This window comes from Aulonocara sp. 'chitande type north' Nkhata Bay, linkage group LG18, assembly GCF_057382095.1.
Source record: "Aulonocara sp. 'chitande type north' Nkhata Bay isolate Kocher_YH1m ecotype deep benthic linkage group LG18, A_spYH_male_GT1.1, whole genome shotgun sequence".
In the NCBI taxonomy this organism is placed as follows: Eukaryota; Metazoa; Chordata; class Actinopteri; order Cichliformes; family Cichlidae; genus Aulonocara; species Aulonocara sp. 'chitande type north' Nkhata Bay.
The window spans coordinates 36,292,210-36,311,887 of record NC_141361.1 but is presented as its reverse complement, the minus strand read 5'-3'; the positions used below and the strand labels follow the sequence as shown (position 1 = coordinate 36,311,887).

The 19,678-nt window shown below is 38.2% G+C and overlaps 1 protein-coding gene across 1 annotated transcript in view; it reads right to left on the bottom strand.

The window, feature by feature from the left end:
* The window catches only part of LOC147309099 (thymocyte selection-associated high mobility group box protein TOX-like), a 63,438-nt gene that overhangs the window by 14,036 nt on the left and 29,724 nt on the right, over positions 1-19,678 (bottom strand). The window contains exons 2-4 of the mRNA XM_086272506.1: positions 19,199-19,264; positions 12,862-12,963; positions 5,563-5,847 (exon numbers count right to left, since the gene is read on the bottom strand). Coding sequence (XP_086128632.1) covers positions 5,563-5,847; positions 12,862-12,963; positions 19,199-19,264 — 453 coding nt within the window. The remainder of the gene's footprint in view (positions 1-5,562; positions 5,848-12,861; positions 12,964-19,198; positions 19,265-19,678) is intronic.

The window sequence follows — 19,678 nt, the reverse complement described above, 5'->3', positions numbered from 1 at the left end:
TGAATAACAAAGAAAAGGAGCAAAGGTACCAATGGAAAATTCAGAGCAAGATATGTAACAAATGCCCGTAACATCACGAGTAGCAACAGTTAACTGGAAATAAAGGTCGCAAGGTTATACCAGAGGCTGTAGGCACAAAATAACAAAACTGTTTCACAGATAAAAACATTATCGATGGAGAAAAAAAAAAATCTGATTTTCCTTTGCGGGGGTCATTTCTGATGATGGCCTAAGACAGCCACAGAGGGGAAACCCCCGAAGGCTGAGTAATGACTGACTCATGCCATGAAACAAGTGCTGTATGCGGTATTTTCACACCTTCACACAGGTGTGGTTATTACTGGATTTCATTATGAAAAGTAGAGGTGAAAAATTCTAAATATGTTCCTGTTTTTAGTCAAATACAATCTGTATCACTCCTTTGCATGCAATCTCAAAACTGCCAGCAAGAGCTGCCATCATGCCTGAACAAACAGAAAAGCCATTTACCTACATGACATTTTACAACAAGCATGCCAAATAAAGGATTTATAAAGTTGTTTTTTCCTGGTCAATTAAACAACAAAATGTCAGCTTAGTAAACATAGATGAACATACAATATGTTTAATGTGTAAACAAGACTGCATATAACATTCAGGATACTATAACAAATAAACTGGTCCTTGGTTTGGTCCTAAAATGATTTAAATACAACTTCAGATGAGCTAGAAAGCATATTATATATTACAGCCTGCCATTATTTATTTAACGATTTAGTCAAAATGCAGAAGCACCATGTGAAAAACTAACCATACCCTTTGCTTCCATAGAGGTTAAGACACTAAGCAGCAAACATCAGGAAGTGTGAGCACCTTAATGTTTTGGCATTTTACAGGTTTGGAGCATTCAGGTGAGTGTTAACGCAATGCCAAGGAAGAAAGATCTCAACGTGATTGGAATGCCGCTGGTTAAGAAAGCTGCGTATAAACAAAGTGAAGCATCAATGTAAAGATGAATGGACCAAAATTCTTCCAAAAAAATGCGAGAGACGAATACTTGTACTTAGTTTTTCACAATCTGCATTTTGGCTTTGTTTGACTAAATAATGATGTGGTGCAATACACCATGAGTCATTGGTCTGATGTTGTATTTACCCAAGTGTAAGACCTGCTATGGACAAGATAATTTTTTATTTCGTCCTGAAATGTAAAATCATAGAAATGATAGAAGGTGTACTTTCTTTTAACCTTGATTGTATTTAAAAAGTTATTTTCCAAAGATCAATTTGATCTTTGATTGTGTTGTTTATCACTATACATCTATATCTAAGGGGTTTCCTAGCTAAATGGGCTTAAATGGGAGTGAATGCATAGTGACAATGACTGACATATTTAATTAAAGCAAAGAGTCTGTGTTACCCAATTTAATATGCATTTTCTTGTCATTTTATACTCTGGTTAATTAAACCCCAGTTAAGAAATATTTTTAAAATGGCACAAGTGATATTCCCTTTGTTTGGCATCAAGACTGTTTTTTTATATGGAAGTAAAACCCTGTTGAAGCCAGCACCATTGCTTGTGGTTACTGACACTGGGACTCAAGGACAAGTAGATGCGCGAAACATTCACATTTAATGTGGAAAGTTTTCAGATTTTAAATGTTTTATCAATAAAAAAAACGTGATATTTTTACTACTGATATTTTTTTGGGGGGGGGGGGGGGGGGGGGGGGGGGGGGGCTTGGAATTCAACCCACAACTGCTTTCATTAAGGCTTCACCTAAACGTTGCCTTCATTGTTATTCATGTTTTTAATAAGTAACCGCAAAATCCCCAGATAATATCCTAGAGCTCACTTGTTACCAAAATGAAAGACCAGAAGAAGAACAACTAACTCTCATCTTTAAGACTTAAGTCATCAAATATTTTTACCTTTTTGCACAAACAATTTTCACACATCCATCAGCTATAATCGATTAATCAACTAATTGCTGCAGCTTCAATTAGAACAGTGACTTACAACTGAGCAGTTGTAAGTTGTGTCTAACAGATTTTAAATTTAGAAATCTTGCTGCGTGTCTGCAACTGAAATATTAGGATAAGCAATAATTACATTGCACCACATCATATGAAATGTGTATAATAATATGGATGGCAGCACATCTTCTGGATTTCCAATTAAAAAGCTGAGATGGAAATATCTGTTCAGGCGACAGGTGTTCAGGAAAATATATCATAGTACTTCCCAACACCGCATAAAGCAGATGTACGAAGCGCTCCACAATGAACTCGAAATACTAGAGGGTTTGTAAACTTGTAAATGTCATCATGCAATCTGTATTATCATTTATGATTTGTTTGTATTTATTCATAATGCCCAATTTTGGGGCGACACATTTCTGCAGAGTGGTGCTCATTCCTGCGTTCATACATTTGAGTTCACAGCTTGTTCCTTCACTATACAATAGACAAAAGGAAAAATGCTGTTTCGTAAAGGTAAATATCACAGAATGAGTTGGAACCAAGTTCCACCAAAATCACCATTCAGAGCAACAACTTCCAATCAGACTGCAGCCAAACATAAAAACAGAGCCATCCACATCTGAATGTTAACTGCATCTGAGTAGTCCTGCCCGTCCTAGGAATCTCTCACACACACACACACACACACACACACACACTCACACGCACGCACACACACACACACACACACACTCACACACGCACACACCTTCTTGCTACCACCCTCCCAACATTAGGCTGAGCCAGGCACGGTTGCTAGGCAACCATAATTCATGGACTGGCAATAAATGTATGTTAGCATGAAAATATAAAACTGAGGTACAGAGAAGGGAGAAACTGAGACAGACAGCGACTGAGAAATAAGAGCTTACCTTTATTCCCTTCAGCCCATTAAAATAATTATCTGTATTGTTCCGCATTTAACAAGCAGGTTAATCACAATCAAAGAGTCTGAATCTGAAAAAAAAACTGAATATATTTAAAAGTTATTTACAACAGTCTATTCACCTAAAGTCAAAGCTGACAGCTTTCTGTGTTTTTTCAAAATGATACTTAATATTACAGCAGGTACACTTCATATGGAGACAAGAGACAAAAAGGCTGAAAGATCAAGAGTGGGAGATGAGAAAGTTTCATTCTTAACAAACACTGGAGCAATCTTTATTACTGAGACTGACAAGTACTGATACTGTTTCCTCTGAACAACCTTTTTTTTTTGACAGTTCAAATAACTATGAGTCTCGAGTCTGGCTTTCATTTTTTTACTGTATCACAGTGAGCCACATGTGAATGTCACCGCTAAAAGCAAGAGTTTCACTTTACTGTGAAACGAAGATTGAACATAAGAAGAAAATGTCAGATCAACCAGCTGCCATGATTGGCCTTCAAATAACACTGCCCTGGGCAATATCCTCTTTCACACAGTTAAGCTGAATAAACCATTAAAGAGTACAGTTAAAAACATATAAAGCTGTCAGTTTCACTCTCTTGGAGTCTCCATTTCCTTGAAATAAGTACATTTGTACTTTTTGTACCTAATTGAAAAGATAATTTTGCAATCATGTGTTTTTGTTTATAGATTTCCATCCATCTTCTTCCACTTATCCGATTTAGGGTTGTGTTGGGGCTGGAGCCAATCCCAACTGTTACAGGTTGAGAGTCAGGGCACCAGTCTGTGGCAGTGCTAACACAAAGAGAGAGAGAGCTATTCGCCCCTACAGCCAGTCTACCAGTTAACCTAACATACAGGACCCAGAGAGAACCCACACACACGCATAGATTCCACACAGAAAGGCCCCATCTTGCCAGTGGATTTGAACCCTTGGACCCTTTTGGTATAAGGGTCCAAGGCTGTGCACAAGACTGTGTGCAAGTCTTTTCAAAACCTAAAGAGTAAATTTTCTTTCCAGTATGTCATTGTTTTTCTTGAGTGGGATATGATTTCATCGTTGTAATAGGGCTATAAAAATACACACACTGATCTTGGGCTACATTTAGGCCTAACGCAGCTGAGTTTACGATGATTATTTTTTAGGCTAATTATAAGCCATTGAAGACCAGACATATTTAGCCCAGAAAAGAACATCCACAGATGCTGATATTTAGGACTTGGCAACAACTCCGTGTATGAAGGGTATGTAGTTAGATTATTAAAGAGGTTTTTAGAGGGAAATAAATGCAAAACCCTTTATTGCGATGGTCAAATCTCCTCCATCTAAATGTACATGTGAATGACCAAAATATGGCTAAATACAAAAACCAAAACTGATTTAAAGACTTAAAAATATCAACAAATGTCTCTGAGATCATCCATGGAAACACATTTGTCACAACAAGTTTATCTTGACTAACACAATAAATAAAGAAAAGCTTGGCAGTGGATTTCAAGTTTCACATTGTCACACAAACAGCAGTTCAGATTGTGGCTGCCGTATGCGTCGTGTTCCTGTAAACTCTGATCACCCAACTCAATCAACCGCACATTACCGAATTTAGTCACCCACACAACATATTTTGTTCATTAAGTGCTGTCAAACCCGGTATCGAACTATACGTGAATGAAAAGAGAATCTACATCTGAGTGTGTGCATATACTTTTCAACATCAAACATGGTAATGTGACCTCATTGTGTGCTTTTTAAACATTTTCAGCACAGTACACACACACACACACACACACACACACATATATAGTAACATAAAATTTAAATATCCAAAATCCATTTTCTTATCATTTAATTGATTTTAATCATGTGAATTATGTTTATGCTTTTAATCAAGCATGATTTGATGGTAAGTGGTAAATGGTAAATCTAGGGCAAATGTAGTGTGTACCTCACTTTTAATGTGAGATGTTGTTGGAACAAAAGTTCAGTCAGTTTTTCCAAGGTAAATACATAACAACTAACAAGGGAACTGTTGTATCCATGCTGAGGATTATATGTTTTACAGTAAAATACCATCTAACATGTCAAAAGAAAAAAAAGATTTTGTATCAGAGAGAAAAAAATAAAAATCTACAAAAATGTAATTGAATTGAAAAATAACTTAAATACACTACACAAGGACATAAAATTGGAAAGAGTAAAAAACAAACACTAAATTCTTTAATTCAAATAGGTTCCTATCATCGTACTAAGGCCAATGTTACAGCAAATTGTGACTTTCCTTTAACATTGACTCCCTGCTTTGTGTGTGCAGAACCCTCAGTGTAAAGTCACAGAACTCAGACTTCAGCCAAAAAAAGAAAAAGAAAAAAAAAGTCTACTCAGACTCATTTTGCGTAGGTCTGCATTTTTTGATTCCATCTGAACTTGTGTGTACAAACCACAAGAAGAGCCATACAAACCTTGTGTTTGTGAGTAGACACCAATTAGAACAAAACTGGCTTAAAGTGCCTGCACCAAGGTCTCGCATCAAATGTAAAGGGGCGATTTTGAAATGAATCATGTGAAGCTACTCTGGTATTTATATTCGTAAATCCATCTTTGAAATTGTATTTCCCTACTAGTAAAGCATAAATGCCAGGTGTATACACAGTGACTTATTTGGAACCACTTACCACAGACAGAGTGCTAGTCATTGGGCCACCATCCCGGCTGAATGTGCTTCCATCTTGGCTCAACATAGTGGCCCCATCCTGGTTACCAGGCATGCTGGGCAAATCCATGCCCTGCAACTGGTAGGGGTGGTGTGGAGCTGAATTGGAGGGAGGGTCCAGAGAGTGATACGGTCCAGACGGGGAGTTGTGGGGGAGGTGAGGGGGTACCATGTGATCTGGCAGGGTAGGAGGAGTGATGGGTGGAATGTTGAAATCATCATCGCCCAAACCACTGACTGGGTATGACTAAAGACAGACAGGACAATGAAAATAAACAAATACAGTTTAGTCAGGGTCACTGTATTCAATAAAATATTGAGTCATCATTAGCAACATGGTTCTGCTCAGGGATTCCTTGTTCTGTCACACATGGAAAGTACGAGACGGAAAGAGCAGCTGCAAGATCCCAGCACAGAACAGAGCAGGTATCCGTGACAACAGACATGACAAAGATTGCATCAAAATAGAAGCTGCAGTGGAGGTGGGTTGCAAAGAAGCTTGCATGTATGCAGTAACATTGGGCAGGGTAAAGTAGCTTAAACAGCACACCTTACATGTGTAAAAGCTAAATCACCATCAGCTCATGACTGCTGGTATGATATCAGATTTTGACTTCATGGCTGACCTGAACTAACAAGCGTCCTGCCCCTTTGCTCGTAGGGGGCAAGAAGCCCCCCTACGAAAAAGCTATTGGCATCAGCAGGAAGGAAAACCTCACTTTTTCCGATCGCGGCTCAAGAGTTGGTAGTTCGTCTTGTAATCGGAAGGTTGCCGGTTCAAACCCCCGGCTCGGACAGTCTCAGTCGTTGTGTCCATGGGCAAGACACTTCACCTGCCGCCTACTGATGTTGGCCAGAGGGGCCGATGGCGCGATATGGCAGCCTCGCTTCTGTCAGTCTGCCCCAGGGCAGCTGTGGCTACAACTGTAGCTTGCCTTCACCAGTGTGTGAATGAATAGTGGAATTGTAAAGCGCTTTGGGGGTCTCGAAAAGCGCTGTATAAATGCAACCCATTATTATTATTATTATTACTTTTAATAGGAATCAGCCTCTGACAGAACCAGGCTCAGAGGCTGGGGTGATGGGAAGTAGGCATTTATTTAATGCCAACTAGACTTCTAATTTTATTAAGCCAATGTACATTGCTGTTGCCTCATGGGCACTTCATTGGTGTTGGAAAAAGTCCAACCATCCATCGTTGTTTCCTTAGAGTGTTGAATCTACACTGTACTTTGAACAGATGTGGGCATCCATGTGGCTTGCAAATACGGGATATGATCGCTGGAGGGTATAAACTAAACCATCAGCTATTGTGGGCTGGCGCTGAGATCAGCTGATTTACCAGAAATGCTGAAATTCATGGTTTTAGTGCTTCTTAATATTATCTTATTAAACAAACAAACATTGCTATGAGCTTTCTGAAATGTTATGGATGTTAAAGTCAGGTGTGGAGTAGCTGACATAACATGATGGGCAACACTTAAAACTTGAAGTGACTGGGCTATGTTGCTTTTAGCAGAGTGCACAACTTAAAGAAAATCAATAATAATTGCATAGAGGTCTATAGGAGTACAAGAGTCATAAAACATTACTGTCAGAGTTATTAAATGACTGCGAGTGGAAAAACTACACACCATTGTTTCCTCAGACTCCAGTCTACAGCTCCGTATTGTGTCATGCAGTCTGTCTTCGTCAGCCACAGCTTGTATCATAGACTAATTATCGCTAATGATATTCCCCGTCTTGAAAGAAAAGCCTCGTGAACAAATACTTGCTCATTCAGTGACACAACAATACAGTAATTTATATGTACAAGCCCATTTTGCCTGAGAGAATAGACACAGGCAGGTTTTTGTGTGTAAAAAATACAAAGGTGCTAATCTGACATACCAAAAAACAAAACAAAAACAGGAGCAGTCCCCATATCATAACAAATTATGCTGAGAGCAAAGACACATGAGAGGGAGACATGAAGAGGGAAATGAGTGAGAGAATCATGCAAGAGGAGTGAGAGACAAAGAGAGGGAGAGAGGCAGTGTTAGAGAAGCCCTCTCATACTAATCTGACAGAGGAGATCTTTTATAGAGACTGACAGTCTTTTCTGCTTGGCTAGCCACACCAGTCTCTCCATCTCTTACTTTTTTGCTCTTCATCTCTCACCATCCCTCTCCTTCCACCCCTCTTTTGCTCTCTCTCCTAATCTCATCCTCAATTTCCATTTCATCTCTCACTCTTTTCTGCTGTATCTCAAACCCCATGCAGTGTTGAGTTACAAGTTGCATGACTTGTGAACTAAACGATGAGTTATACAGTATAGGTTCACTGTGGAACTCACTGCCACTGTGCTAAAACACGGTTCCACTTATAAGTTTCCGCTTCAATTTAATATTTAGGAAACAAGATATAAAAATAAAACAAAATGATCAACAAATTGAAAAAAATACTTTCATTTCCCTTCATTTTGTGCTCATGTTCTCTATATTTTATTAATAACCAACAACTGATATTATATGCCATGAAGCTTGTTGTGCAGACTAACAAAAGCTAACTCACATCAGTGAGTCAAACTGCTGCACTGGGTCACAGAACACAGCAGATATGCATCGCTCCCTCTCACATCTTTCAGTTTTAGGCAAATTTAAAACTACTTTGATTTGGCTGCAATTCAACAGTCAATCTACAAAACAGGTTTGTTAAATAAGTCTTTATGGGTGTGTCATGTAATCCCAGTATCAGCTTAGAAGGGCTACGAGGTAGCACCAGCACTGGCATTACCAACGCTGTCTTGACTGTGTCTTTTCATAACTTCACAGCCTGAGTACTTATCAACTTCTTACACGAGTAGCAAAGTTTGAGGTGCCAGGGGCATATTTTAAGATGCTTTTGCACATTCTAAACAGTGCAAAAGCAATTAAGTCAAGCAATGTGTCATACGGTGGAAGCGAAATAGATAAATGCTGCATATAGAAAGAGTGTTTTATTAATCCCAAAGGGGAATTGCACTTTAAAGGAGCATCAAAATGTTGAATATGGATTGAAGATTTGCATGATTGAATAGAGACGCCATTTATTCTCTGATACTTATTTTGGCTCTGTCCTGTTGCTGTAAATACAATCTAGAGCACAACTCTGAATAGTCCCAAAATAAATGCAATTCAGTTTTCAGTAAACTGTACTAAAACAACAAACACAGTCGCTAGCCATACTGAAATGTTACCAAGCTATTTCATTAAATAAAATTATGGACAACAATGTTTTAATTGACCAAAATCTGGTCAGAAACAGTAAATCTGTGAAGCCAAAATGAAAATAATCGGGCTCTATAGACGAGAGACAATTGGAAGATAATTTAGGGAAATGTGAAAATGAAAATAAATGATAAATAACTGAATAAATGAAAGATCATTAATGACATATAACAGGATACAGTACCTCACATAATGCAAATCAACTGCACTGTTAATGTTCTGTGACTTAGTAATTTAATCTGAAATGTTAGCCTTTAATTATTGTTAAAGAGGATCAACAACCAACATGTAACTTTAGCATCTAATTAAAGAAATGTACCACTCATTTTCACTGTTGTACTCATCCATCTGTTTCTCTGCAACTTTTCAAACTATTCATGGTTCTCCACAGCTTACACTCTGCTTACGATGAATATCATTATATTCTATGTTTTAACAACATTTCACAAATAGTACATTTCCCACATCTTGTCTGTGATCAGCCCCACACCCATTTTATTGTTTACAGTGCATGTGTGGTCAAGTGCAGTTCAACTATAGCTTAATTATAAATGGCACAACTATAACAGTTTCGGGAGGCATTATGTTATCATTTTATCATCAGTCTCACCTGACTAAGGTGTGTCTCGATTTCTGAAAGCAGTTCTTGCCTATGCTGTCTGTGGACTTTTGTGAGGTGATTTCTTTTTAAAAATAACCCACAAGGGAAAAATAGCTAAATCTTGCAAGAATGTTGTTAAAGTTGCGAGAGTACGTGACACTTCTACATTAAAATAAAACAAAACTTTACATACCAAACCATTAAGTAAAACTTGATCTAGTGCAGTAATTTTACTAAAACCTGTGTGACCAACTACATAGCCCTACAAGCGTATTGGGTTTATCGGGCAACCATCAAGCCGAATGGTCCGTTTTCTTGGATCACTGTTACACTGTTGAGCTCTGAGCTGTGCATAAATTATACTGCTTGTCTGTCTGCCTCTCTCCCTCCCTCTCCAACTGTCATTCCTTCAACTTCTGCATAAATTATTCTTCTCCTTCTCTCTTCCATTCATGTTGGTAGTACAATAGACTGTTCCTTGTGCAATGGGAGCTCCTAGAAAGACTAATGTAGTCAGGATTAAGTCCTTTCCCACATGTAGTGTTCGTGTTACAAATGCATGTCTCACAACTCCATGTCGATTTCATAAAATTAAAAAAAAGCACATATGATTGTGAGTAATATGTTGCCAGCATTTACAGAAGGAGGTTATCAAATACATCTGCTGCAGACAGGTTGCTGATTTGTGAAGTATCCAATGGGCATTCAGTTAGAAATTTCTTAAATTTACAATACTGTGAGTTGCTTAAAAGTCAATATTCAGTATGACCACTTTTATTCTTCAGCACAGATTCTGATCTTAGGCAAGCTTTCTTTCCAAAAGCTCTTCTTTGGCTGTTCTGTTCTCCGTCAAGATAATGTTATACATGTTATATCAATAATGTTAAGGTCTGGTTCCAGGGGATGTCAGTTCTTAACTGATGGTAATCTATCCAGGTACGCTTTTATTCCATTGGCTGTGTGTTTTTTCAGATCATTGTCCTGCTGAAAAATGAAGTTGTTGTCAATCAGACACTTTCCAGATTGTATTCCATGGTGCATCCAAATCTGATGGTACATGCAATCATTATTTCATCAATATTGACAAGATCTGCAAAAGCACTCGCTGGAATGAAGCCCCAAACCACAACTATGTTTTACAGACGACTGTAGACACTCAGTGTTGTCTCTGTCCTTTGATGATAGTTTGAACCAAAAGTTTTAAAAACGGGATTTATCCTTCATAAGACCTGTTCTAGGACTGATGGATTATAGCAAAATAAAAATATAATCATGATTATTTTACTACAGTTATTCATTTACTTAACAATCATGTCGTTAATGAACTTTACAAAATGTGCCTTTTAACAGTTGATTGCCTTGAACTTTAAATGTAGCCTAATTAACATGAAAAACAAATAAATGGTAGAAATAGAAGGTGAAGGTGGTGGGGGACACAAGGTCATATATCAAGGTCTCATAAGAAATCAGACTCCGATTAATGGCTGTTTCACTGTAAAGCCAATTATGCAGCTGGAGCAGTTGCTTCCTGCAAGTCTTTGGTGGCCTACAGTCTCTAGAGTGGGGTGATTAGGGCCATGGTGGATTACCTGTTGCCCTTGCATACATGCACAGTAGTCACACAGGTAGTCGGTCAACAGCCAACCAACACCTCAAACACATACAGCCAAAACTGGACCAGACAAGACCCTTGATGATCCGGAGACAAACAGTGAGTGAATTTGGGCTTTTAGATAGAGGTGAAAGTGCACCAGGTTTAAAATGAAAATCTAATTTTATCCCTTATTCATTATCACTGAAGGCCAAAAATCATAGAATTAAAATTCTACTGACACATGGTGGGGTGGTAATTAGAGTTTTTTAATGTCCACTAGTGGCCAGCTGTTACAGCAGCTATACAGCAGTGTGCGATGCATAAAGCCCTGGTGTACGTGGGTGGGGATTTACAGAAAATGATTCCACTGTGCTGTGATTCTTTCCTGTGTCTTCATAAAAAAAAATAGTGCTTGTAGAAAGATGATGTTTAAATTGATTGTGCAGAGTAAACTGAAGAGATACACATACACTGACTGTATCCTCTGAGAGCTGGATGTAAACACACTCACACAGAAGCTACAGTATGGTTTTATGAATGCTGAATTTCTCAGTCAGTTGTCTTCCTGATAAAACGTGGGAGCTTGTTTAAGAGAAAGAGAAACAGACAAAGCAAAGAACATCGAAACAAAAGTGTTTTTTAGATTTTGGAAGACTTGGTGCCCCGACATATCTTCCACTGACATATTAAATTTGTAATTCACTGATACATCATGATTTTCCACACTGCAAAACACAGACTGAAGAGAAATGTTGCATGAAGATATGTTGACGAGTTTTACTGGAAACAAACTGATATCTTAAAATAAAATGTAATAAATAAATAAATAAATGAATAAAACCATGAACTAACAAAGGTAAAAAAGACAAGAAAACAAATCTGTCAGACTCTTTGATTATAGTGTTTGTTGTGTAAACTGAACAGACAAAACCTAAAGGTCAAGGTTAAAGCTATCTAATAATAAACATCAAACCTCTTTTGTATGATACACAGCTCAGATTTTCATGAAAGCACATGAAAGCTAAATTATACGAGATGTACAGAGACTGTTTTTGTTGTTTTTGTCTCAGATGCACTCACTAAACCATATCTTGCTGCATCAGTAAATATATATTATGACTATATACCTCATATGATGAATAAAAGCTGATTTTTCCTTAAACCAGGTCAAAATACGCACAATACAACGTACAAAGTGCATGGTTTAACCACAATTAATGACCTTTGACTAATACTATGATTAGAGGCTGTTAAGTCATACTTAACTGCACCACCATCAGACATGGAAAATAAAAATAAGCAGCATCAATGTACAACTGTAGGTGCAAACATATTGATCCCAGAGATCAGGTGTGCATTAAGGTTTAAATGATTAGAATGACTTTTCCCACAAGGTTGGCTAGTGTAAGCCAAAGCGTCACAGTTTGGGAACTCACCAATTTCTGGTCAGTCTGTTCGTTTAATAAAATAAATATCATGTACAAGTGAAGTCTAAAAATTCAAACTGACTTCAATCTGGGCGTGAGTTTACTAGAAATTGGGGCAAATGCCTTCCACCTAACTTAGTTGCTGTAAGCATAATGTGCAACTCCAGTTGAATTCTGGGTATTGCAGGCTTTGACAAAGAGATAGTGCTGCAATGATACCAACACTTCAGCTGCATAAATTCTCATCTGATTTTGCGCAAGCGTTATAGATGTGAAATGCTAAATTCCAAATAATCTGCAGTCAATGCTTTTACTTGGTACAGTTTTCTGTGGACACCTGGAAGTGTTTGGTTTTGTGCATGTAGAGGTGTGTGTCTGTATGAACATTCACCCAGGGCAGGCGATGTGTTTCGGCCATGTGTGCGTCTCTCCTCCAGTGCTGTGAGGGTGGTGTCACCTTGCTGAGAGGGTGAGGGGGATGTGGCACACGAAACTGTGGGAAGAATCACAAAGACAAATACAAATTCAAATGGGCCCAGAGGTCAGAGGGAGGTCAGAGGTCAAATCAAAAGGTCATGAAAAGCAGCAAGGAGAAAGCAAGAGACACACACAGAGACAGAGAGAGAGAGAGAGAGAGATCAAGTTTTCACTCATACAGAGGAAAACACAAGTAAAGTTCTGTCTTTATAAATGGCTAATATTGCTTTGCTTTATGTGAAAGTTGGGCTGCAATGATACCGAGGTGATAGAAGGAGCAGAAAGAGAGAAAGAGAAGCTGTAAATAAATTGCTTGTTTGTTTCCTCCACAGCTAATCCCCGATAAGAAAAGGTTACCCGGTGCTGCACAGCTGCAATGAGACCGAGACAAACACATAAAAACATCATTGTGACACAGTGCTACAAACAGGCTAGTCACTTTGAGTAAATGTGGCGATCACCACGTTCTTTTTAACACCACTGTGCTGCTGTGATTCATTTCTATGCACTCACATTTCAAACTCTCCTGCTAACACAACAACCACCGACCAAAAACTAATTTGTTATTGGATAAAAACATGTTCACATTATCACATACTGTAAAGAAAGTTATTTTCATGATATAAATCCATCTTTTCTCGAATACATCCTCCATACTCTTGGATTTGCAGGTCAGTTTTTCTATAAATTGTACTTCTTGTATCATACTGGTACATTTACTTCACTCAGCAGTTTAGTTTTTCCCACCCTTTTATTTGCCTCTGTGCTGTTATGCTTGATATTCTGTATCAGCCCACGAATCTTCATGACTTTGCTGATGCCCTGACTTTTCCTCTAGCACTACCATGAGGTTTAAAGTGAGTTTTCTTTTGTTTTGTTTTGGGGGGGGTTTTAACACCTAGCACCATTATCAGATGATATATATATAATCATCTGTTCCATGATGTTGTAAACCAGCAACATGGAAAAGAGGGTCAGATGACTTCTCATAAAATTCTGCTGCACTGCGTGGAAGTATTAACAGCATGTATGTGAACTTTAACCTGCATCAAAAGAAGACAATGTACATGTGAAAGGTCATAGAGAGCACAAAGTTCCACACATGTCAGAGGCATTTAAAATACCATTTGGTTACTGAGACAGCTTCAAATGGCTCGCAGCTACATTAAGATAGAACAGATAATGTTTGACCAGTGCGTGTTTTCTGAGTGTTTTGTTCCTGTTAGACTAACTACTGTAGGAATCAGAATGTAACTCTTAAATCAGTGCTGGGTGCATTTGTCTGTAAAGCAGTAATGTGAAGATTTCTAAATTCAGAAATCAAGTTGCAGTTACTAATCATTATACAGCTACTCTCTTACACAAAAACGTTTTGTATATGCATGAATGATGTACAAAAAAAAATTCCCATGGGCATGAGATTCCAGACCAATTAATGTTTGAAGAGTGTCAATTTTCACATTATTTAAAGTTTTCTACAATAAATATAAGCATGTGATGGTAAACACCATCCTCGCTTTCCTCATCACTGCAGTGTCCATAATTAGATGGCATCACATTACAGTGATTTTGTAAAGCGGAACAGGAAGCCAACGCATTATATTTCTGCATCGATGTCTTGTCTTACCCATACTAGTTGATTAGTCTATGAATTTATTTCATAGGCTAATCAGTGAAATGAATTCAACAATTAGTCACCTTTACTTTTTTTTACAGTTACCAATTCTTTACATTACCAATTCTTTCATGTAGAATTTTCTGTAGAAAAAAAAAAATCACAATACCTTTAGACTGCAAACCTACACGTATTATTTTTATGCCTTCCAAAGCACTGATTCACCTGTCTTTCTCCCTGTTTCTGCATTAATACACTAACATTACTGCCACTCCATTAACATTTCCAAAAATGACAAGGATGAGGGTCAGACTTGACTGAAATTGGTTCCATTCATCACAACAACCTGCCTTTATAAAGGCAGTGGTGATTCAATAATAAAGCCATAAATTCTTATTCCACACACACAACTCCCCATCTTCTTATGGCAAAACACTATGAATAAAACATCAAATCATGTATTTCTTTACTGCACAATATTCTCTATATTGTACTCTATGAATAATGTATCTATAGTAGTGCATCTTATTAATATAGGCTTTGCTTGGTGGTGAGGTAATTCTGCACTAACAAACACACATCCTAGGCTTCCCTTAGGAGCTTGAAGTGTACTTTCAAAAGCAGCAACACCCACTTGCTGTGTAGTCTGTGCAGTGTACTGTTCTAGGGCTGTTGCTAAGTTATCTTGTAACAGCTGATGTTTACTATGTTGATCTCACTTTATATAATGAACAATTGTTCTCTAGTGGAAATTTTCCCATTTTTCATGACCATATTTTCAGGTAAGTTGAAATTTAAATGAAAGCAGACCCTTCATAGCGCTTTTTCCCCCCACAAATCTAAAACTCAAGGATTTGAAGTTTGTATCACAGAAGACAAAGAAAAACAATTATTCCCACATTTAAGATTACCAGCAAATACTTCTGATTGACAGTGACAATTAGTTGATTAAAATAATTTTTCTATAGGGGTGCTGTGCCAGTGCAATTTGGGTTTTGGCGTAAAGAAACATACCGTTGGTATTTACAAAGAGAGCGTAGTGAGAAAACTGCATATGTATATATATACAGTGGGGCAAAAAAGTATTTAGTCAGCCACCGATTGTGCAAGTTCCCCCACCTAAAATGATGACAGAGGTCAGTAATTTGCACCAGAGGTACACTTCAACTGTGAGAGACAGAATGTGACAAAAAAATCCATGACTCCACATGGTAGGATTTGTAAAGAATTTATTGGTAAATCAGGGTGGAAAATAAGTATTTGGTCAATAACAAAAATACAACTCAATACTTTGTAACATAACCTTTGTTGGCAATAACAGAGGTCAAACGTTTACTATAGGTCTTTACCAGGTTTGCACACACAGTAGCTGGTATTTTGGCCCATTCCTCCATGCAGATCTTCTCGAGAGCAGTGATGTTTTGGGGCTGTCGCCGAGCAACACGGACTTTCAACTCCCGCCACAGATTTTCTATGGGGTTGAGGTCTGGAGACTGGCTAGGCCACTCCAGGACTTTCAAATGCTTCTTACGGAGCCACTCCTTTGTTGCCCGGGCGGTGTGTTTTGGATCATTGTCATGTTGGAAGACCCAGCCTCGTTTCATCTTCAAAGTTCTCACTGATGGAAGGAGGTTTTGGCTCAAAATCTCACGATACATGGCCCCATTCATTCTGTCCTTAACACGGATCAGTCGTCCTGTCCCCTTGGCAGAAAAACAGCCCCATAGCATGATGTTTCCACCCCCATGCTTCACAGTAGGTATGGTGTTCTTGGGATGCAACTCAGTATTCTTCGTCCTCCAAACACGACGAGTTGAGTTTATACCAAAAAGTTCTACTTTGGTTTCATCTGACCACATGACATTCTCCCAATCCTCTGCTGTATCATCCATGTGCTCTCTGGCAAACTTCAGACGGGCCTGGACATGCACTGGCTTCAGCAGCGGAACACGTCTGGCACTGCGGGATTTGATTCCCTGCCGTTGTAGTGTGTTACTGATGGTGACCTTTGTTACTTTGGTCCCAGCTCTCTGCAGGTCATGCACCAGGTGCCCCTGTGTGGTTCTGGGATCTTTGCTCACCGTTCTCATGATCATTTTGACCCCACGGGATGAGATCTTGCGTGGAGCCCCAGATCGAGGGAGATTATCAGTGGTCTTGTATGTCTTCCATTTTCTGATGATTGCTCCCACAGTTGATTTTTTCACACCAAGCTGCTTGCCTATTGTAGATTCACTCTTCCCAGTCTGGTGCAGGTCTACAATACTTTTCCTGGTGTCCTTCGAAAGCTCTTTGGTCTTGGCCATGGCGGAGTTTGGAGTCTGACTGTTTGAGGCTGTGGACAGGTGTCTTTTATACAGATGATGAGTTCAAACAGGTGCCATTCATACAGGTAACGAGTGGGGGACAGAAAAGCGTCTTACAGAAGACGTTACAGGTCTGTGGGAGCCAGAGATTTTCCTTGTTTGAGGTGACCAAATACTTATTTTCCACCCTGATTTACGAATAAATTCTTTACAAATCCTACCATGTGAATTCATGGATTTTTTTTTCACATTCTGTCTCTCACAGTTGAAGTGTACCTCTGGTGCAAATTACTGACCTCTGTCATCATTTTAAGTGGGGGAACTTGCACAATCGGTGGCTGACTAAATACTTCTTTGCCCCACTGTATGTATATATATATATATATATATATATATATATATATATATATATATATATATATATATATATATATATATATACATATATATATATGAGGCCTTTTTCTCTTCTCCCGTGATGCCCTGCTGTGTAAAGTGCAGCTGTTTACAAAGTAGTCTGCATCACGAGTTCCCTTATAACAACTTTGAATACAGGTGATACGGCTTGCTTTGTCTCATTGGTTTTTCAAACTAATCCCTAAATCTCTACTTCCCCCTCTTAGTAAACTAATCTACCCAACTTATGTATATTCAAACAGTGACACACACACACGAGCACACATGCACGCACTCCTCCTATTAATGTCAGAAAACCTTCCAAGATCACATAGTAAAGCTACATTTCTGCATGCTGCAGTTTAGATTGCATTTATCTTATTTTATTTAAATCTGATCTTTTAATGTACTTGAGATTATTTACATATTTTTGAAGTAAAAAAATTATTTTGATACATTAATAAATGTAAAATGATAAATACAATGAAAGTGTTGTTTTTGTTTGTTTGTTTGTTTTTACACGTTGTATACAATTATAAAACACTGTAATCTCTAAAATGGAAACCAATGAGCAGTTCATTCTGAAACACCAGTGTTTCTTCTCTTTTGAATATTTATTATTGCTCATTAATAAGACAATTGATAGATTACTCGATTACTTAAATAATCGATAGCTGCAACCCTGACTCACAATGCAGTATTATTGGGATTTTTAAAATTTGTGATATGGTAAGTATTGCAATAACATGTATTGCAATCTATCACCATTTTTCAACTGCAAATTATGTCCTGAAAGTTAAACTTAGACAAATCTGACTTACATAACAACATAAAGTTATCTCACTTCATTTTTTTTAAACTCCAAAATAGTATTCTCAGACACCGTCAATAAAATCTGCCATAAATGTCGTCATAAGACAGTTAGTTTGATGTCAGTGAGAAACTGAATGGGATCAAGTTGGCAAGTACATGCAGTCCATTTCTGATAATACAGCAATTAACTGTGATAAACTGTCTAAAATCACATATATGAATTTGAGTTTTCAGTGGAGTCAAATTAATGTAAGTTTGCTTGTCTAACGTTATCTCAGGATTTTAGTATGTAAGATTAGCGCATTTGTTATATTCCCAGATCATTTTTATTTATTTAATAAAATATCAATATTTGATATCCCTGCATTGCTACATACATTGTAATACTATGCTGTATCGAACTCCCCCAATACACACACACACACACACACACACACACACACACACACACACACACACACACGTGTGTGTAGTCGTATCCTTGTGGGGACATCTCATTGACATAATGCTTTTCCTAGCCCCTTACCCTAACCATCAAAAATGAATGCCTAACCCTAACCCCTACCCTAAACTTATCCCTAACCTTATGGTAACCCTGACACTAAAACCATATTTGGAGTCTCAAAAATGCCTTCCAACTTGTGTGTACCGGGATTTTGGTCTCCATAAAGGCTGTTGGTCCCCACAAGTATAGTAAACTTCCAATTTTTGATCCCCACAACGATGTCTAAACCGGTACACACACACCTGCTGCCTTTGTTTACTCCGGATAAATGACAACCACACTGCATGATTTTAGAAAAAAGGGAACACTCATCCCATGAAGTCACCATGTTACACTGATCCATGGTGCAAGATATCCCCAAGATAATTTGGCTGCACGTCAGAGAAGCTGCAACTTTCTCAAAATGCACTCTATGCGTTCTGATTACGGTTTCTCATTAGTAACCATATTCAATAAAATATGGAACATCCAACATTACTGCTGACATACTTTTAAAAGGAATTTAGAGAACAGCTCAGTGTGATTTGAAAGCAGAAAGTCAAACAAACAACTTCACAGGGCACACTCTGTCTCTACACACAAATGAACGCACACACACAGTCTCATAAACACACACCTGATTGGTTGAGGCGAAGTCAAGGCCTGGTTCTGGCATACCCAGGAACATGGTGTCCCCATCCAGCTGGAGAGAACAAAAAGCAAGAGCAACAATGTCAACAAACCATAATCAAACACAGCAAACACATAACGGAAAGCCGGCAAGGACACAATAAGTAAAGATGGAGGTAGCAGATTGCTAGCTGGCTGCCAGTCAACTATCTGTTTGCCATCTTCTTCAGACATTGAAAATCCTGCAACCTGCCTGAGTAAGAGGGCCGTAAACACACTTCTGTTTTATTACTGTCCATGTCCATCATACACAAGCAGAGATGAGGTGATTTAACAGTGACTGTCTTTGCCAGTCACCATAAAACAACCCTATTATTTCAGAATTTGACATTTTCAGAATGACAGATATTAGTATTTGTTGTTTGCAAATTTGATATGCTGAATCTAGAATTTTGATCCTGCCATTTTAAGTCACTGTGTGACTGAC